The following is a 17,064-nucleotide window of genomic DNA, read 5'->3' as shown; positions in this document are numbered from 1 at the left end:
CCAGTCAATCCCAGCAAGCCCCAGACAGATTATGAGGGCCATGGAGGCTTGGCAGTATCTGGTTTCATGATTGGGCAGCTCTGTGACAGTAGCAAGCTGTCAATTCTACCAGTAAGTCAGGGTAGTCCTACCAGTTCATTGGTCTTGGCTCGCTTGGAAAAGGCATGTGAAATCTTTTCTTTTGCTGTTGTTAAGAGATTGTTGTTACATGCCTTCCCAGTGTCCCGATTTCCCAGGGACAGTCCTGGAATTACGAAAGCCATCCTGGCTTCTGATCTGAACCTGGAATGTCCCTGTTTCCCGTGCCAGTCCAGCCACTTCCCAGCTCAGGGAGGAAGATGAGTCAGTGCTTGTCCCAAGCAACAGGGGCTGCAGCTTTGGTGGCTGCGAGGAAGCATCCTATTGCCTCTCCGTGGCCTCTCTGTGGCTGCTGCTGCCAGCCTCCTCCTTTGGGCAGCGCATAGCAGCTGCTAGAGAGCAGGTGAGGAGGAGGAGAGGCTGTGGCTGGTGATGCCCAGCCCTGTGTGATGTGCCAGCTCTGAGGGGCAAGCAGAGAAAAGGGCTGTCCTGGGTGGGAAGACAGGGGTGTGGAGAGCAAGGAGTCTTGATCTTTGTAAAAAAATGCTTTGCATCTGCATCTAATCTTAAAGGTAAAGGGACCCCTGACCATTAGGTCCAGTCGTGGCCGACTCTGGGGTTGTGACACTCATCTCGCTTTATTGGGCCGAGAGAACCAGCATACAGCTTCTGGGTCATGTGGCCAGCATGACTTAGCTGCTTCTGGCGAACCAGAGCAGCGCACAGAAACGCCGTTTACCTTCCCACCGGGGTGGTACCTATTTATCTACTTTCACTTTGACGTGCTTTCGAACTGCTAGGTTGGCAGGAGAAGGGACCGAGCAATGGGAGCTCACCCCGTCGCGGGAATTCGAACCGCCGACTTTCTGATCAGCAAGTCCTAGGCTCTGTGGTTTAACCCACAGCGCCACCCGCGTCCCTTTGCATCTAATCTTACCCCTTTCTAAAATTGATTTATTGGTGAGTGCTTTTCTTTTTGCAAACCTACTGAAGAATAAAACAAAATAAAACCGGGATGAAGGGGTTTTATCAGGACAGTGGAGGGCTGTGTTGCATCTTCTGATTTATATTTTCTGGTGTGCAGTAGTATTTCAGGTTAAGAACTTAATTCGTTCTGGAGGTCCGTTCTTGACCTGAAACTGTTCTTAACCTGAGGTACCACTTTAGCTAATGGGGCCTCCTGCTGCCGCTGTGCCACCGCCACGCGATTTCTGTTCTCATCTTGAAGCAAAGTTCTTAACCCAGGGTACTATTTCTGGGTTAACGGAGTCTGTAACCTGAAACGTCTGTAACCCGAGGTACCACTGTATATTGCTTTGTTTTGTTTCACTGTATGCAATTTGTTTCACTGATAGAGCTTGTGTTATATTTTTTTTTTTTTTTTATAAAATTTTTATTGGTTTTACAACGTTTTAAAAAGACAAACAAACAGTGAAAAAGACAAACAAACACGCATAGTTTCGTACATATTTTCTTATAAACCTCTTTTCTTGGACTTCCCCATACCCCCCCTCTCTGCATCCCAATGTCCATACTTCAACTAGCAACTCCCAGTTATTGCTTTCAAGTCTCTGTCAACTTAGTTCTTTTCTATCTTCTAACCATATATCCCTGTACCCCCTTGTTTCTGAAAACCACGACATTTTAACATTCATTAAGTTTATAATAGTCCTTCAGATAACTTTTAAATTTTCTCCAGTCTTCTTCCACCGTCTCTTTTCGTTGGTCACGGATTCTGCCTGTCATCTCGGCCAATGTCATATAGTCCATCACTTTCATCTGCCATTCTTCCAGAGTGGGTAAATCTTGTGTCTTCCAATACTTTGCGATGAGTATTCTTGCCGCTGTTGTAGCATACATAAAAAAAGTTCTGTCCTTCTTTGTCACCAATTGGCCGGCAATGCCCAGAAGAAAGGCCTCTGGCTTTTTGGGAAAGGTACATTTAAGTACCTTTTTCATTTCATTATAGATCATTTCCCAGAAGGCCTTAATCTTCGGGCAAGTCCACCAAAGGTGATAAAAGGTACCTTCAGTCTCTTTACACTTCCAACATTTATTATCAGGCAAATGATAGATTTTTGCCAGCTTGACTGGGGTCATGTACCACCTGTATACCATTTTCATAATGTTTTCCTTTAAGGCATTACATGCCGTAAATTTAATACCGGTGTTCCATAACCATTCCCAGTCAGCTGACATGATGTTATGTCCAACATCCTGAGCCCACTTAATCATAGCAGATTTTACTGTTTCATCCTGTGTGTTCCATTTCAACAGCAAGTTATACATTCTAGATAAAATCTTAGTATTGGGTTCTAACAGTTCAGTTTCTAATTTTGATTTTTCCACCTGGAAACCAATTTTCCTGTCCTGTTTAAAAAATTCCATTATTTGACGATATTGAAACCAGTTTCCAACTTTATGCTTCAGTTTCTCCTGACTTTGTAGTCTGAACTTGTCTCCATCCTGTTCTAAGATTTCCCAATACTTCGGCCATCCGGCCTCCGTATTGAGTCTCTTCACTGCTTTGGCCTCCACTGGTGACACCCATCTAGGGGTTTTATTTTCCAATAGATCTTTGTATCTTATCCAAACATTAATCAATGCTTTCCTAACAATGTGATTTTTAAAAGCGCTGTTTACTTTATCATACCAAAGATATGCATGCCAACCAAAAGCATTGTTAAAACCTTCCAGATCCAAGATATCAGTGTTCTCGAGGAGCATCCATTCTTTCAGCCAGCAGAAAGCTGCTGCCTCGTAGTACAATTTTAAGTCCGGCAGGGCAAAACCCCCTCTTTCTTTAGCATCTGTTAATATTTTGAGTTTAATTCTGGGCTTTTTGCCCTGCCAGACAAATTTCGAAATATCTTTCTGCCACCTCTTGAAACATTCCATCTTGTCGAGAATCTGCAAGGTCTGAAACAGAAAAAGCATTCTAGGCAATACATTCATTTTAATCACAGCGATTCGGCCTAGCATTGACAGTTTCAAATTTGACCATATTTCTAAGTCTTTTTTAATTTCTGACCAACATTTTTCATAATTGTCCTTGTACAAATTCAGATTTTTAGATGTTAAATAAACCCCTAGGTATTTCACCTTCTTTACCACAATCAAACCTGTTTCCTCTTGAAATTTCTCCTTTTCCATATCTGTTAAATTTTTCCCTAAAACTTTAGTTTTTTGCTTGTTCAACTTAAATCCAGCTACCTGGCCAAACTGTTGTATTATTTCTAAAACCTTTTTTGTACTAGTGTTTGGCTCTTGCAAAGTCAATACCAGGTCATCTGCGAACGCTCTTAACTTGTAATGTTTAGCTCCGACCTGCACACCTTTAACCTGCTGGTCATTTCTTATCATGTTCAGCAACACCTCCAGAACTGAAATAAAAAGTAATGGGGAAATCGGGCACCCCTGTCGTGTTCCTTTTTCTATCTTAAGTTCCTCCGTCATAACATTATTTACAATCAGTTTAGCTTTTTGTTCAGAATATATTGCAGCCATACCATTCTCAAATCCCTGGCCTACCCCCATCCCATGAAGATTCTTTCTCATAAAACTCCAAGAAATGTTGTCAAAGGCCTTCTCCGCGTCCACAAAAATCAGTACTGCTTTAGTGTTTATATTCACCTCTAGCTTTTCCAAAATGTCTATTACATTCCTTACATTGTCTGCCAGGTGTCTTTTGGGGAGAAAACCTGCTTGGTCCTTATGAATCTTCTCCATCAATACTCTTTTAAATCTTTTTGCCAAAATGTCTGCAAAAATTTTGTAATCCACATTGAGGAGTGATATTGGGCGGTAGTTCTTAAGTTGGGTCTTTTCAGTCTCTGACTTTGGTATGAGTGAAATATATGCCTCTTGCCACGATTCAGGGGCCCTTTTTCCCTCAAGGATCTCGTTGCACACTTCTCTTAGTGGTTGAGTTAGCCATTCCTTCAGCGATTTGTAGTATCTGGAAGTCAATCCATCTGGTCCCGGAGATTTGCCCAATTGCATGTTCTGAATAGCAGCCTCTATCTCTTGTTCTGAGATTCTCTGGTTCAAGTCCATCTTACTTTGATGAGAGATGTTTTGTAATCCATATTTTCCCAGGAATTTGTCTATATCTTCTTCATTTTGGGGGCCTTGAGTGTAAAGCTTTTTGAAATAACTTACGAAGCAGTTTCTAATTTCATTAGGTTTAGATATATTCTTTCCATCCACCTCCAGGCTTGTAACTGTATTTAGTTTCTGCCTTTTCTTCAATTGCCATGCCAAGAGTTTGCCACATTTATTTGCTGATTCAAAAGTCTTTTGCTTCATTTGCTTTATCTTCCATTCAATCTCTTGGTTCATCAATTCCATATATTGTGTTTGATATAACTTGATCTCTCTTAAGATGTCCTGAGATTTTGGTTTTGTTCTTAATTTTCTCTCTCCTTCCTTTATCATTTCCAATAGCTTCTCTTTTTTCTCGTTTTGTTTTTTCCTCTTTATTGAATTTTGTTGAATCAAGAATCCTCTCATGACCGCTTTACTTGCATCCCAGATCACTCTTTTCTCCACATCGGTCCTCATATTTATTTCGAAATAATCTTTTAAAGTCTTTTGGGCCTTCATAAGAATCTCCTTGTCCCGAAAGAGGGTGTCATTCATTCTCCATCTAAATTGACCAGTTGTTGTAAGTTTCATCTCCATCTTCACGGCGTTATGGTCGGAGCAAGTTTTTGGGCAGATTTCCACTTTCTTAATCTTTGGAGCCATTCCACTAGTAACCCAAATTTGATCAATTCTGGTCCAGGTCGTCATTGCTTGGGAGAAGAAGGTTCCCTCTCTCTCCAGAGGGTTCCTTGTTCTCCATATGTCTATCAAGTCCATATTTTCTGTCATTTCAAAAAAAGTCTTAGGGAGTCTCCCTTCTTTACTAACTGTTAGTCTTTGTGCCTTGTCCATGTTGGTGGAGACCACACCATTCATGTCTCCCATGATTATCATATTGTAATCCAAATAGTCAGAAAGAGTTTCATGAAGTCTCTTAAAGAAGTCAGATTTGCCTTCATTTGGCGCATAAATTCCAACCACTAAAAATTTTTCTCCTTGAATTTGTATTTCCACTGCCAGATATCTCCCTTGTTCATCCTTAAATATCATTTTTGGAGCCCATTTTTCCTTAACATATATTACAACTCCTCTCTTCTTGACTTTGTCTGATGAGATAAATTCTTGTCCTAGCCTTTTATTTATAAGTAGTCTCCTGTGGGCTCTGGTTATGTGTGTTTCTTGTAGACATATCAAGTCCAATTGTTCTCTGTTCAGTATGTGAAATACTTGTCTTCTCCTCAAAGGCACATTGAGTCCATTACAATTCCAACTAAGGAATTGTAGAGCCATCTTGTTATTTTTCTAAGGCTCCTCCAACAGCTCCAAGTTGTTGCTCTTCTTCTGATGGTGGTGGTTTTTGTCCAGTCGAGAGATTCAGGATCTCCAGTGCTCTCCTCTGTTCTCCAAGTACGTCCACAATCCCCTTCTGTAGCTCCTCCTGATACCTTGCCAAAAATTTTTCTTTATCTTGAATTGTCTTTATTTTTACCTTCTTTAACTTGTAGTCAAATGACAGTCCTTGTGGGAACTCCCACCTGAAACGGATGGAATTTTTCTTTAGCAAGAGAACCAAGTCCTTGTAGAAGTTTCTTAAATCCAAAATATGTTTTGGGATGTCTTTGAAGAACTGTGCAGTTGAGTTTCCAATTTGCAAGGCCTTTTCAAAGTGTAGTCTTAATATTTTGTCTCTTTCCTCCTTGGATCTGAATGTGATCAAACAGTCTCTCGGGGTCTTTCTGTCTTGCTTTTTTCCCAATCTAAAAGCAGTCGTAATTTTGAATTCGTCTTCCTCAAGGTCCCAGCAGTCCACAAACTCCCGTGTCAGATATTCCACAAGGTTGTCTCTTTCGTTCTCCGGGATCAGTCTTAATTTTAAGTTTCTCTCTTTCCTCTGTAAGTCCCACAAGGCCAAAGTTGAGTCATGCTCATAAACCTTCTTGGCAATCGGCTCTAATTTCTCCTGTGTCTCTCCCGCCGTAGCCTTGGCATCTTCCGCAATTTGACGCGTAGTGGCATTTTCCTCCACCAGTTTATTTATAGATTCTGTATTCTGGTTTAATCTTGCTGAAATTTCTGCTAATTTTAGTGTGTTCTCTGAGGTCTGTTTTGTTAAAGACTCCAAAGTTTGGTTGATCTTAAGCAGCGCATCTGTCACAGCTTCCATAGAAACGGCTGTCCCTTTATCTTGTCCTGTTGTTCCTGCTGCTCCAGTTGTTGGGCCTGAAATTGATCCTCTTTTCTTTGCCTGATGTTGCTGCAGCTGTTGTTGTTGCTGATGTTGCTTGGTCTTGGCTCTTGTGACTATCTCTTCTTGTGGGCCACTCATGTCAAGGTCACTTCCCACGGGAATTTTCTCCCTTGGAAAGTTCCACTGTCAAGCTGTGGCAAGCTTTACTTTATCCTCTAGAGGGAGCAAATCAAAATGGCCATAGAACAATGTTCCAAGTACAAAAAACAGGGGAGATTGTCCAGAATACAAAACAAGAGCTTAACACAGTCCAAATCAATATTGCTAGAAAGCTTGTAGCTTTAAGCTGCCACAGTTATCCAGTTTGTATTATTTCTTCTTATACTACAGAGTAGCCAGACACTGTGGGAACTTTGTATCAAGATATCACTCTACAGGGAAAAGTCAGTTCAGTGTGTTAAAAAAAAAGGCAGACCGTTTCATGCTTTCAGATGGGTGAGACGGCAGAGATTTTTAACTTCCAATAGATCATGCAATTATTAGTCCAATTCGCCTCCCCTCTGCCCTGCTAGCTAGAGGGGAGATCAAAGGTCCAAATGTCCGGTTTAACTGATTAAAGAGCTGGTTTAAACGGATGCAAGTTTAGAGCTCCGTTGCTTTCACTTTCATGCAGTCGGGGGGAGGCAGACTTCCTTTGTTTAGATCTCCCCCGTTTTTAGTTCAAATTTTAAAGTTTAGAAGGTCCCAGTTATTTTTCAAATCTTACTCACGGGAATTCAGTCCGAATTTTCTTTTCAGGAAGGAATCGGCGCTCTCCGCTAATGGCGACGCGGCTTCACTTCGCAGGCTGGGTAGCGACTCTCAGCACCGCGCTCGCTCCCGGTGTCGCTTTCACGGTACCGGGGGGCGCAAAGGTGCCCACCGAGTCTCCTTGTTCTCAGGCTTCAGCGCCTGGGATTTTAGGGGTCCCCCGCTTGCCGTAGCAGGTAAGACCCGAACTTGCGAAGCAGTCCTTCCCCGGAGCTCGGGGCTAGGACCGCCATTAAGCGCTGGCACCGACCGGAAGTCCCGATAGAGCTTGTGTTATATGCACTGAGTACAACACAGTATCTTTCTCATCTTTTGGGTCTTGTTCTGTGTTATGCTGTGGCTCCAAGAATAGGAGACCTTCTTACATTCCTGTGCAGATGTATGGTGAACAGTCAAAAGGTTGTGCTACATGTCAGTGTCCAGATATGCCTCAGATTTGTCAGGGACTGGCAGCTTGTGCAGGCACTATTGGGGTGGGAGCATGGGAGAGGAATCCTCAGACCATTTTATAACTTGCCTACCTTCATTGTTCAATGTTTACAGGGGAAAATCAGTAGTATTCAACTTGAAAATGGTACAAACAGGTTGCTATTAATCTCATTTTACAGATGAAGATGTTAGGGATATTGAATTTCCATTGGCCTCCTAGCAATTGATCAGCATCACTTGAGTGGCTCTATCCAAATGATAAGTTTTCATGCAAATTTTTGTAATGGTTGCAGTTCTCTCCTGTGTGTGTTCTTTTTTTAAAAAATAATTATTATTAGTTTTACATATAATCACAATATGTAACATCGTATCTTCTTATTAAATCTCTTGGCTCAATGGAGCCTAAACGACTTCCCTTCCCCCCCCCCACTGATGGTTTACAAAATTAAAATTTTATATTATTGCATTTCACTTCTTTTCCTATTCTTGTTATATCATTACTTAAGATATTAAATTAATCAACCTGAATAGGTAACTAATTCATCTTACAAATCTTCAGATAACCCTGCTAATGATGTTTATTGCTTACAGTTGGCTTTCAAGTATAATATAAATTTGTTCCAGTCTTTTTGGAATGCTTGATTTCGCTGGTTCCGGATTCTTCCCGTCAGTTTGGCCAGTTCTGCAAAGTCCATCATTTTCATCTGCCACTCTTCTTTTGTTGGTACTTCATGCTGTTTCCACTTTCGGACTAATAAGATTCTTGCTGCAGTTGTTGCATATAAGAACAATTTTTTATCTTGTCCTGTGTGTGTTCTTATCCACCCAGAACTGCTCATTTCCAGTCTTTGCTCTGGGCCAGCTACCAAGTGGAATGTAGTAAGCCTGACTATCTACACCATCCTGCCAAATGTTGAGAAACACTCTACTGTTCCCCTTCCTCCTCTATCAGAATCTGAAGTTTTCCCCTTCAGACGGCATAGTCCAAGCACTTAAAACAAGATTGTGTGTGATATGGATATGGGTGGGACCCAGTGTAAACAATTCTTAATGGGTAAAGGTAAAGGGGCCCCTGACCATTAGGTCCAGTCACAGATGTCTCTGGGGTTGTGGTGCTCATCTCGCTTTATTGGCCGAGGGAGCCAGCATACAGCTTCCGGGTCATGCGGCCAGCATGACTAAGCTGCTTCTGGTGAACCAGAGCAGCACACGGAAACGCTGTTTACCTTCCTGCCGGAGTGGTACCTATTTATCTACTTGCACTTTTTGGTGTGCTTTCGAACTGCTAAGTTGGCAGGAGCAGGGACCCAGCAACAGGAGCTCACCCCGTCGCGGGGATTCGAACTGCCGACCTTCTGATCAGCAAGCCCTAGGCTCTGTGGTTAATTGTAACCATAGTTTGTTGCCTTTGGCCTGGTTAAAATCCTAAGCATACCATGGACCCATGATTATGTTTGTACACAGGTGAGACCTGCCTGGCAGCTTATTTACTGACCATGATATTGATAGATTGCAATATTTGATGATCCACACTTTTAATCTGATGTGTCTTCCAGTATCCAAGTAGAAAGATGCTTTAATTATGTTTTGCTTGGTACAGCTGTACAGTTTAGCCAGGGTTAGCAGGAACCATTTCATACTATCGTATTAAATCCTGTTTTGTGGCTGCTGATCAGTCATTAATTGTGCTTTAGGTATTTGGATACTAGGCTTAATGGTGGTTGGTAAGGAAAACAAGCTATAGTTAGGCATCATGTCTGCTGAGGATCTGTATTCTGTAGTGTGGATTCAGAAACACAGGCAGTAGAAAACAGGCTGCAGTATAAATAATTTCAAAGCCCCTTTGTATAGTATTCCCATTTAGCTTCAACATCATGCCATGCTTCGATGGAGCCACCACTGTTCATTGATCTAATTTTCATAACTTAAAATAGCCTGTACTAGATTCCAATTTTTCTGCTCCCTTTAAATGCCCTTTAATGGAGAACACTTGCAAGTTTCTGGAGCCACAGTATTTATCCTCATTTGTAACCAGAAACGTGAATAAATAATAGATCATTCTCTCCTAAAATGGCTGACTTTTCATAATTTTGCTTTTTTTGCTTTTTGTTTAGAGCCTCTCTGACCTTGTACAAAAGCTTGAAATATTCATATGCGCTAAGTTGGGGTGCTGGTGTGCAGCCTTTCAAAATGCTCAGCAACCCTGCGAGCCGTGGTCCACAATCTGGTCCAAAGACAAAATTCAGAGAACCTTTAAATTAATCAAAAGAGAGGGTGATTAACATTTTGCTGCTTTTTTAAAATCAATAGTTGGAGGTCTGCACATTTGTGATGCTTGGCTGGTTGCCAAGTTGCTTTTGCTGCAAGGAGCAAGGGATCTTTAAGACTGTCTAAATTAGCTTCCATTTCTGAAGCTCCCTTCATGAACATTTCAGGAGTTGATTCTGAAATCTAGCTTGCTAAATACACAGAGAAACAGAGTTCCATATTCAGCTTCCATACGGGTGCATGTATGGAGTAGCTCCAAAAATAGGCAGCTGGGAATGGATCTCGCTGAACCATTCTTCCCCTCCTTGCTGCTGTTCATCCATACATTTGTCTGCATTGGGCCATGATCCCTTAGGCAAAGAGTTTCATTGCTGCTTTCTTATTTTTAGAGATACAGTAGTGCGTGTCTGTCAGCAGGAGTTGCGTGGCAAGGTCCCAAACCACCCCCCACGAGGTTGAATAAGACACTTGACAACAGTATTTTAGTTTACTGGGCTTAAAAAGGGCCACAACTTTATTGATTACAGATTGTAAGCGGTATTGGCTTAGGCATTGGACCTAACCGACTATATCTGACTCCTGCCCATCTGCACAGAGTCCAGGAAGGGTTAACCACCAGTAGGAGCTCCCCCGGGGCCACCGATAGGGGTCGTGACTTAGGCACTAGCCTCCCCAGGCTTCGGACAGGGCCAACCCCCAGAATCCTTTAACGGAATACCCTTCAATGTGCAGGGGAGGTGATGGCGCTACCTCCCCTCCTCTCTTGTCCAGCAATACTCCAATTCCTAACTGCCAAGCCAGAGCAGCTGGAAGGATGAAAAGGGGTGAGATTCCTGCTGCGTCCTGCTTAAATCAAGCAGGCCACACCCCCAGAGCAATCGGCTTGGTTGCCTGAGCAGTGACACAGCCGGGAATCCCCCCCCCCCCAATCACTCAGGGCTGACCACACCTTCACACTTGAAGGTATCTGAGCCATGCCACATGAATATTGAACACTATGAAGGGTACAGAGGGAGGGACAGTGGAAATTTTTGTCTAAATAAGGCAGAAAATTTCACACATTCCTGGGGAGAAATCTTTTTTCCAAATGAGAGAGGCCACCCAAATGTGGGTGGTTTTGATCAAATAGTTTGGGCAATTTCAACATGGCTCCTTCTGAATTAAATAGTGGGTCAGAAAAGAATTTGCTGTTGTTCAATTCCTTGCCCACCCGGGAGAGATTACAGCAGCTTAAAGGCATAAAAATAATTAAGTTTTACAACTGAAGATAGCTCATGCTGCATCACGTGAAGACAATATACCGTATTTTTCGCACCATAGGACGCACTTTTTCCCCTCCAAAAATGAAGGGGAAATGTGTGTGCATCCTATGGTGCGAATGCAGGCTTTCACTGAAGCCTGGAGAGCGAGAGGGGTCGGTGCGCACCAACCCCTCACGCTCTCCAGGCTTCACAAACCTCTCCGCAAGCAGCAGGAGCGCTCCCGCGGCTTGCAGAGAGCTGCCTGTTTGGGGGCTGGGGTCGGGGGAAGCTCGAGCTTCCCCCGCCCCAGCCCCGCGCCTGGGGGGGGGAAATAATTTTTTTCCCTTTATTTCCCCCCCAAAAAACTGGGTGCGCCCTATGGTCCGGTGCGCCCTATGGTGCGAAAAATACGGTAATTGTGGGATTCATTCCTGCACAAGGAGGTCAAGGCACAGCTACAAGCCTTTGCATGTTAAATGAAATAACAGCTCTTACTACAGTGGTGTAGAGAAACCAGAAGCCATCAAAAAAAGGAACAAATAAGTTCTAGAAGTACTCCCATCTAAGAAACGAAATAGCACTATACATCACGCAGGCTTAACATGATCAGTAAATCAGAGTAATGAGTTTGATCCAACGCCTATTAATATAAGTGGAAGAACTCCAGAGACTTGTTGGCCAAAACTGCAGTTGCAGCAGGCTTATATTTCCTGAGCCAGATCCCCAAGCACATAAACGGAATATTGGAACTGTGCTCCAATATGCATTTTGTGACTAAGACAACTAAATGGGATCATCTTCATATGATTCAGCTAATGCCAGGGGGGGACAAAACAAAAAGAAACCCCCAATGAGCTCAGAGCAATGGAAGGTGATCGACTACATGGAATTGGCTGAGATGACTGGCAGAATCCGAGACCAGGGAGAAGAGTCGGTGAAAGAAGACTGGAATAAATTTAAAGACTACTTAAAGAAATATTGTAAAATTAATGAATGTTAGAAAGATGTTGGATAGAAACTAAGCGGTTTCCAGCTGTAATGCTTTAGGAGATATGAAAAAAGGATTATAAATGGGTAAAAGTTTAATGGTAAGGATTTGCTGAACTAACAAACTGAAATGGCATACAAAGTAGGGAAGTATGAGGAGGTCGGAGGAAATAAGGGTATGGAAGTTATGTTATTGAAAATTAAAATTAATGTGTGTTTTTAACTGCTTATTATTTTGTATGTTTATTTTTTATTTTTTTCTTATATTCAAAAAATTTTCTCAATAAATATCTTTTTTTAAAAAAATGAGCTCAGAGCAATGTACAATGGCCATTTCTCTCTCGCATGATAGCCCTCTAACGGAGCTTCAGCCAAGAGAATGGCCCAACATCATGTAGACAGCTTCATGACCAAGTGGGATTCAAACCCACGTCTCCTCAGTCCTAGGCCACATTCACACCATACCTTTCAAGCACTGAGATACCACTTTGAACAAACATATACAGTGGTACCTCAGGTTACATACGCTTCAGGTTACAGACTCTGCTAACCCAGAAGTAGTACCTCGAATTAAGAACTTTACGTCAGGATGAGAACAGAAATCATGCGGCGGCAGCGGGAGGCCCCATTAGCTAAAGTGGCGCTTCAGGTTAAGAACAGTTTCAGGTTAAGAATGGACCTCCAGAACGAATTAAGTTCTTAACCCGAGGTACCACTGTACACTCACCTATCCTAGTTGCAGCTTGCTGTTCCTTCCTCTTGTGGTTCTCACTTCCTGCCTGCAATGGTCCCTTATCTTAAACTGGCATACAGCCTTTCTAGATCTCTATATAGGACCCAGGCTTAGCATCACAGCACAGTGAGGCGAATTTAGAGATCATCTGATGCATCTGGGCCATGTCCCCAGTGCTGAAGTTATAAATTTCATGTACATAACAATGCTGTGTTTAAGTGTATTATAAGCGTTGATTTGTGTGTGTGTGTGTTTTGCGTATAGGGACAGAGCTAGTAACTTCCCACTGGGTGTGGTAAGGTGACTTGTGACAAAATCTTGTGAAAATAAAAAAATTCCTTCCAGTAGCACCTTAAAGACCAACTAAGTTAGTTCTTGGTATGAGCTTTCGTGTGCATGCACACTTCTTCAGATACCTGCATGCACACGAAAGCTCATACCAAGAACTAACTTAGTTGGTCTTTAAGGTGCTACTGGAAGGAATTTTTTTATTTTGACTATGGCAGACCAACACGGCTACCTACCTGTAACAAAATCTTGTGAGTGCATCAAAAGTTTTAGGTCTGTCACTCAGCAGGAGAACTAAGACCTGAGTACCTGCCTGTTTGTATATATGTAAATGAGGATGCTTACAACACAGAGACATAGCGGAAGGAGAGAGGTGCCGTTCGTGATTTTAGCAGAGAATCTACATTTCAGTAAAGATGTTTAAAATCTCACCCTGGGATCAGCGAGAGCAAAATTTGTAAGACTGAAGCCCATTGCTCATATGTAATGGGATGTTTGCATGTTTGTTGTTTTGTAACAGTTTTGAAGCTATATTCTAGATTGCTAAAGGCACTTCCAAACTGTGGTTTATTGTGGACTTGGCACTGTTGATGCTTGTGAGATTTTTGCAGGAACCATGTGATATTGTGTTCTTCAAAATGTTATCCCATATTTCTCCTCCTGCCACCTCCCCCGTTTCAATCTGCATTTACTGTTTCTGCATTTTTATTTACGTGCTGGGTTTTCTATGGTAAATCCAGATTAAACTGTAAAAATAATATGGAATGAGGTTTTGAAGACGATGATAGTGTGTGGATGCTGCACAAAACTTCCATTCCTGAGCAGCATCAATAATAAACTCTGGTGTGGAGCCTAAGTAGAATTAAGTATTAACCCGTGTGCACACCACCCATTTTATGCATAGAGAGAAAACATTCCTGGACTATTTATGAAATAGTACCATTGGAGAGTATACCATGCCCTCTTCAGTGGCTGCTGGGTTTGTGCAATTCCAAGCCATCAGCACATTTTATTCATTCTACAGTCCAAGTAAATTATTGCTATTACAAGATGCATATTGATTGTGTTGCTCTTATCCATTTAATTAGCTGGTTTGCAAAAGAGGTTTTGGATACTTAAAGGAGAAGTAGGGGAGGGGGGAGACTGAATATCCTGAACTGGAGCTTTTCTTATCACACTTTTGGGAATTACATCATTGGCTCATTACAAATCTGTTCTTGCTACTGCATATTCATCTCGCTGTGGATTAACATGCTGCAAACATTTCCCATGTTAATAAGCTTTCTTATGTGATTTCCACACTGCAAATCCGTATACCTGTCTCTGGTGTTTTGAAAATGTAAAGGCCACAAGCACTGGGCAAAACAAAATGTATGGGGTATGTCTTGCTTTTACTCACTTTGACTTGTAAAACCTTGTAGCCTAGGCTGCACCTCTTAGTATTTGGAGCTTAGTGTGTGGCTGGTCTTGCACTCAAATGGGAGGTTACATTCAGTAGCCTTTTGATGCTTCCAAGCTGCATGATTCTAGTGATCAACATGTTATACAAAATGGCATAGGGATGTGGGTGGCACTGTAGTCTAAACCACTGAGCCTCTTGGGCTTGGGAATCAGAAGGTCGGCAGTTGGAATCCCCATGACAGGGTGAGCTCCTGTTGCTCTGCTCCAGCACCTGCCAACCTAGCTGTTCGAAAACATGAAGTACAAGTAGATAAATAGGTACCACTGTGGCGGGAAGGTAAATGGTGTTTCCATGCACTCTGGTTTCCATCACGGTGTCCTGTTGCACCAGAAGCTGTTTAGTCATGCTGGCCACATGACATGGAAAGCTGTCTGTGGACAAACACTGGCTCCCTTGGCCTGAAAGCGAGGTGAATGCCACAACCCCATAGTCACCTTTGACTGGACTCAACCATCCAGGGGTCCTTTACTTTTACCTTTTACAAAATGGCATATATATAATGATGCTTGGTAGTCACTCACTAACCTTGACCAAAATTATTTGGATGCCTCCACACCATATAAAGCCTTGAATTTGGTGCACCCTAATTGTGTGCTTTTTAAAAAATAAATCTGAAAATAGGCCATTTCTGCATCTCTCCCTCAAAATGAGAAATATGAAGAGTACCCCAAAATAGTTAAGCTAGATAGAAAAGTTGAATTTGATTGGCACGTAGCCTGTGAGACTTCCTGAAAAGCTAGGAAAGGCTGGACATGGAATGTTTTAATGAAGAGTCAAAACATGGGAAGATAGGTTTGCCCCATTTTGGAAGCTAGGACTCCAGAGCCAAGCAAGCATATGTAGGATGGATTTTCATTCTGTGGGAGTTTTCTTAGGGGATGAGCTATTTCAAACAGCAGCCAGGAACAGGATACTTGATTGCAGATGTAAATTGAACATATGCTACAAGGTCAATAAAAATTGAAACACCAAGGTGAATTAGATACTTTTAAAGGATTCTATGATTTATGGCTTTATTCAAGCAACAGAGTTTTGCATACATTTGCTTCCCCACCCCACAAAAGATCCCCTTCCAAGTATAATATATTTGTGGTCAAGGCTTTCCCTAACCAATATTTTTCTTATTTTACAGAATCCCCTTCACCTGCAGTTGAGCTTAGAACGCTCATTAAGTTTTGACGCTGATGTCACTTTCTCCATCTTGGCCTTGAACAACTGGTATAACTTTAGCTTGATGGTGTGCCAGGAAGAGTGGAACATCACAGATTTTCTCTTCCTCACACAGCAGAGTTCCAAGTTTCATTTGGGATCCATTATAAATATCACAGGGAACCTCACGTCAACCAGCAACCTCTTGACTTACTTGCAAGTTCATCTGGAGAACATCAAGGACACAACGTCAACGGTGGTGATGTTTGGCTGCGACATGGAAAGCACAAGGAGGATTTTTGAAATTACCACCCAATTTGGGGTGATGCCTCCTGATCTCCACTGGATTCTTGGAGATTCGCACAACGTGGAAGAGCTGAGGACAGAAGGCTTGCCGTTGGGTCTCATAGCTCACGGGAAAACAACACAGTCTTTTTTTGAAGACTACATACAGGATGCAATGGAGCTTGTAGCTAGAGCTGTTGCTTCCGCTACAATGATCCAACCAGAACTGGCGCTTATTCCAAGTACAACCAATTGCTTGAACACGGAGAGAAAAAATCTCACTTCGGGCCAGTATTTATCAAAGTAAGATTATCTCTCAATTAATTTCCTTGCAAGCACTGTGAATGTGTGATGCTGACACTCCATATTTAAGGGTTCAGTCAGGACTTGCCTAAAGGTCCAGATGGTACTGAGTAGGGTGGGACTTAGAGAACAGAAGCAAGAGTGGAAGGATGAGGTGCTTAACCCTGACCCTGCCTCCTGTTTTTCCCTGGAGCTCTACTTCTCCAGCTAGTTTTCTCTCAGCCTCAGGAAACTTGGGCCTGGGAACCTGAGCTGGGGTGTAGGAGGAAAGTAACGGGGAGAGGGAGTTAAAGCACTGTTAACCCAACTGCAACTTCTCCACTATAACTTGTGTCCTCACTCACTTTGCAGCTTTTCGGTGGAGTCCTGGGTCTTCTGCCAACCATTCAATCTAGCCCTTATTTCCAGTGAAACAGCTTCTTTTTTTATTTCATGTGCTCTGTAGGCTATTCTTTTTATGATTGACTGTATAATAATTTTACCTGGATTTTCATGTTGACCTCAGTGGAGTACTAGACAGAACACACAATAATGACACCGTGGAGAGTCTGGTGGAAATGACTATGGCCATCACATCATCACTTCCTTTCCAGAAATGCCAGTGCTGATGTGAGAACTCTCCTTACCAGGAGCAGAAATAACGTGACAGCTAGCATGACCCAACTATGATGGCGTCAAGGGAATGTCAACACATTATGGCCATTTCCAGTGATCACAGGACTAAGTGGCCATACAGAACCAAGAGCTAGCCTATTCT

The 17,064-nt window shown here is 42.4% G+C and overlaps 1 protein-coding gene across 1 annotated transcript in view; it reads left to right on the top strand.

Annotated features, from left to right (window-relative positions):
- Window positions 1-17,064, top strand: part of GRIN3A (glutamate ionotropic receptor NMDA type subunit 3A) — a 104,965-nt gene that overhangs the window by 39,876 nt on the left and 48,025 nt on the right. Inside the window, exon 2 of the mRNA XM_083481386.1 lies at window positions 15,703-16,307. Coding sequence (XP_083337512.1) covers window positions 15,703-16,307 — 605 coding nt within the window. The remainder of the gene's footprint in view (window positions 1-15,702; window positions 16,308-17,064) is intronic.

This window comes from Podarcis liolepis, assembly GCF_965112155.1.
Source record: "Podarcis liolepis genome assembly, chromosome: 17".
In the NCBI taxonomy this organism is placed as follows: domain Eukaryota; kingdom Metazoa; phylum Chordata; class Lepidosauria; order Squamata; family Lacertidae; genus Podarcis; species Podarcis liolepis.
The sequence above is the reverse complement of the archived record's forward strand: the minus strand, read 5'-3'. Positions and strand labels throughout refer to the sequence as shown.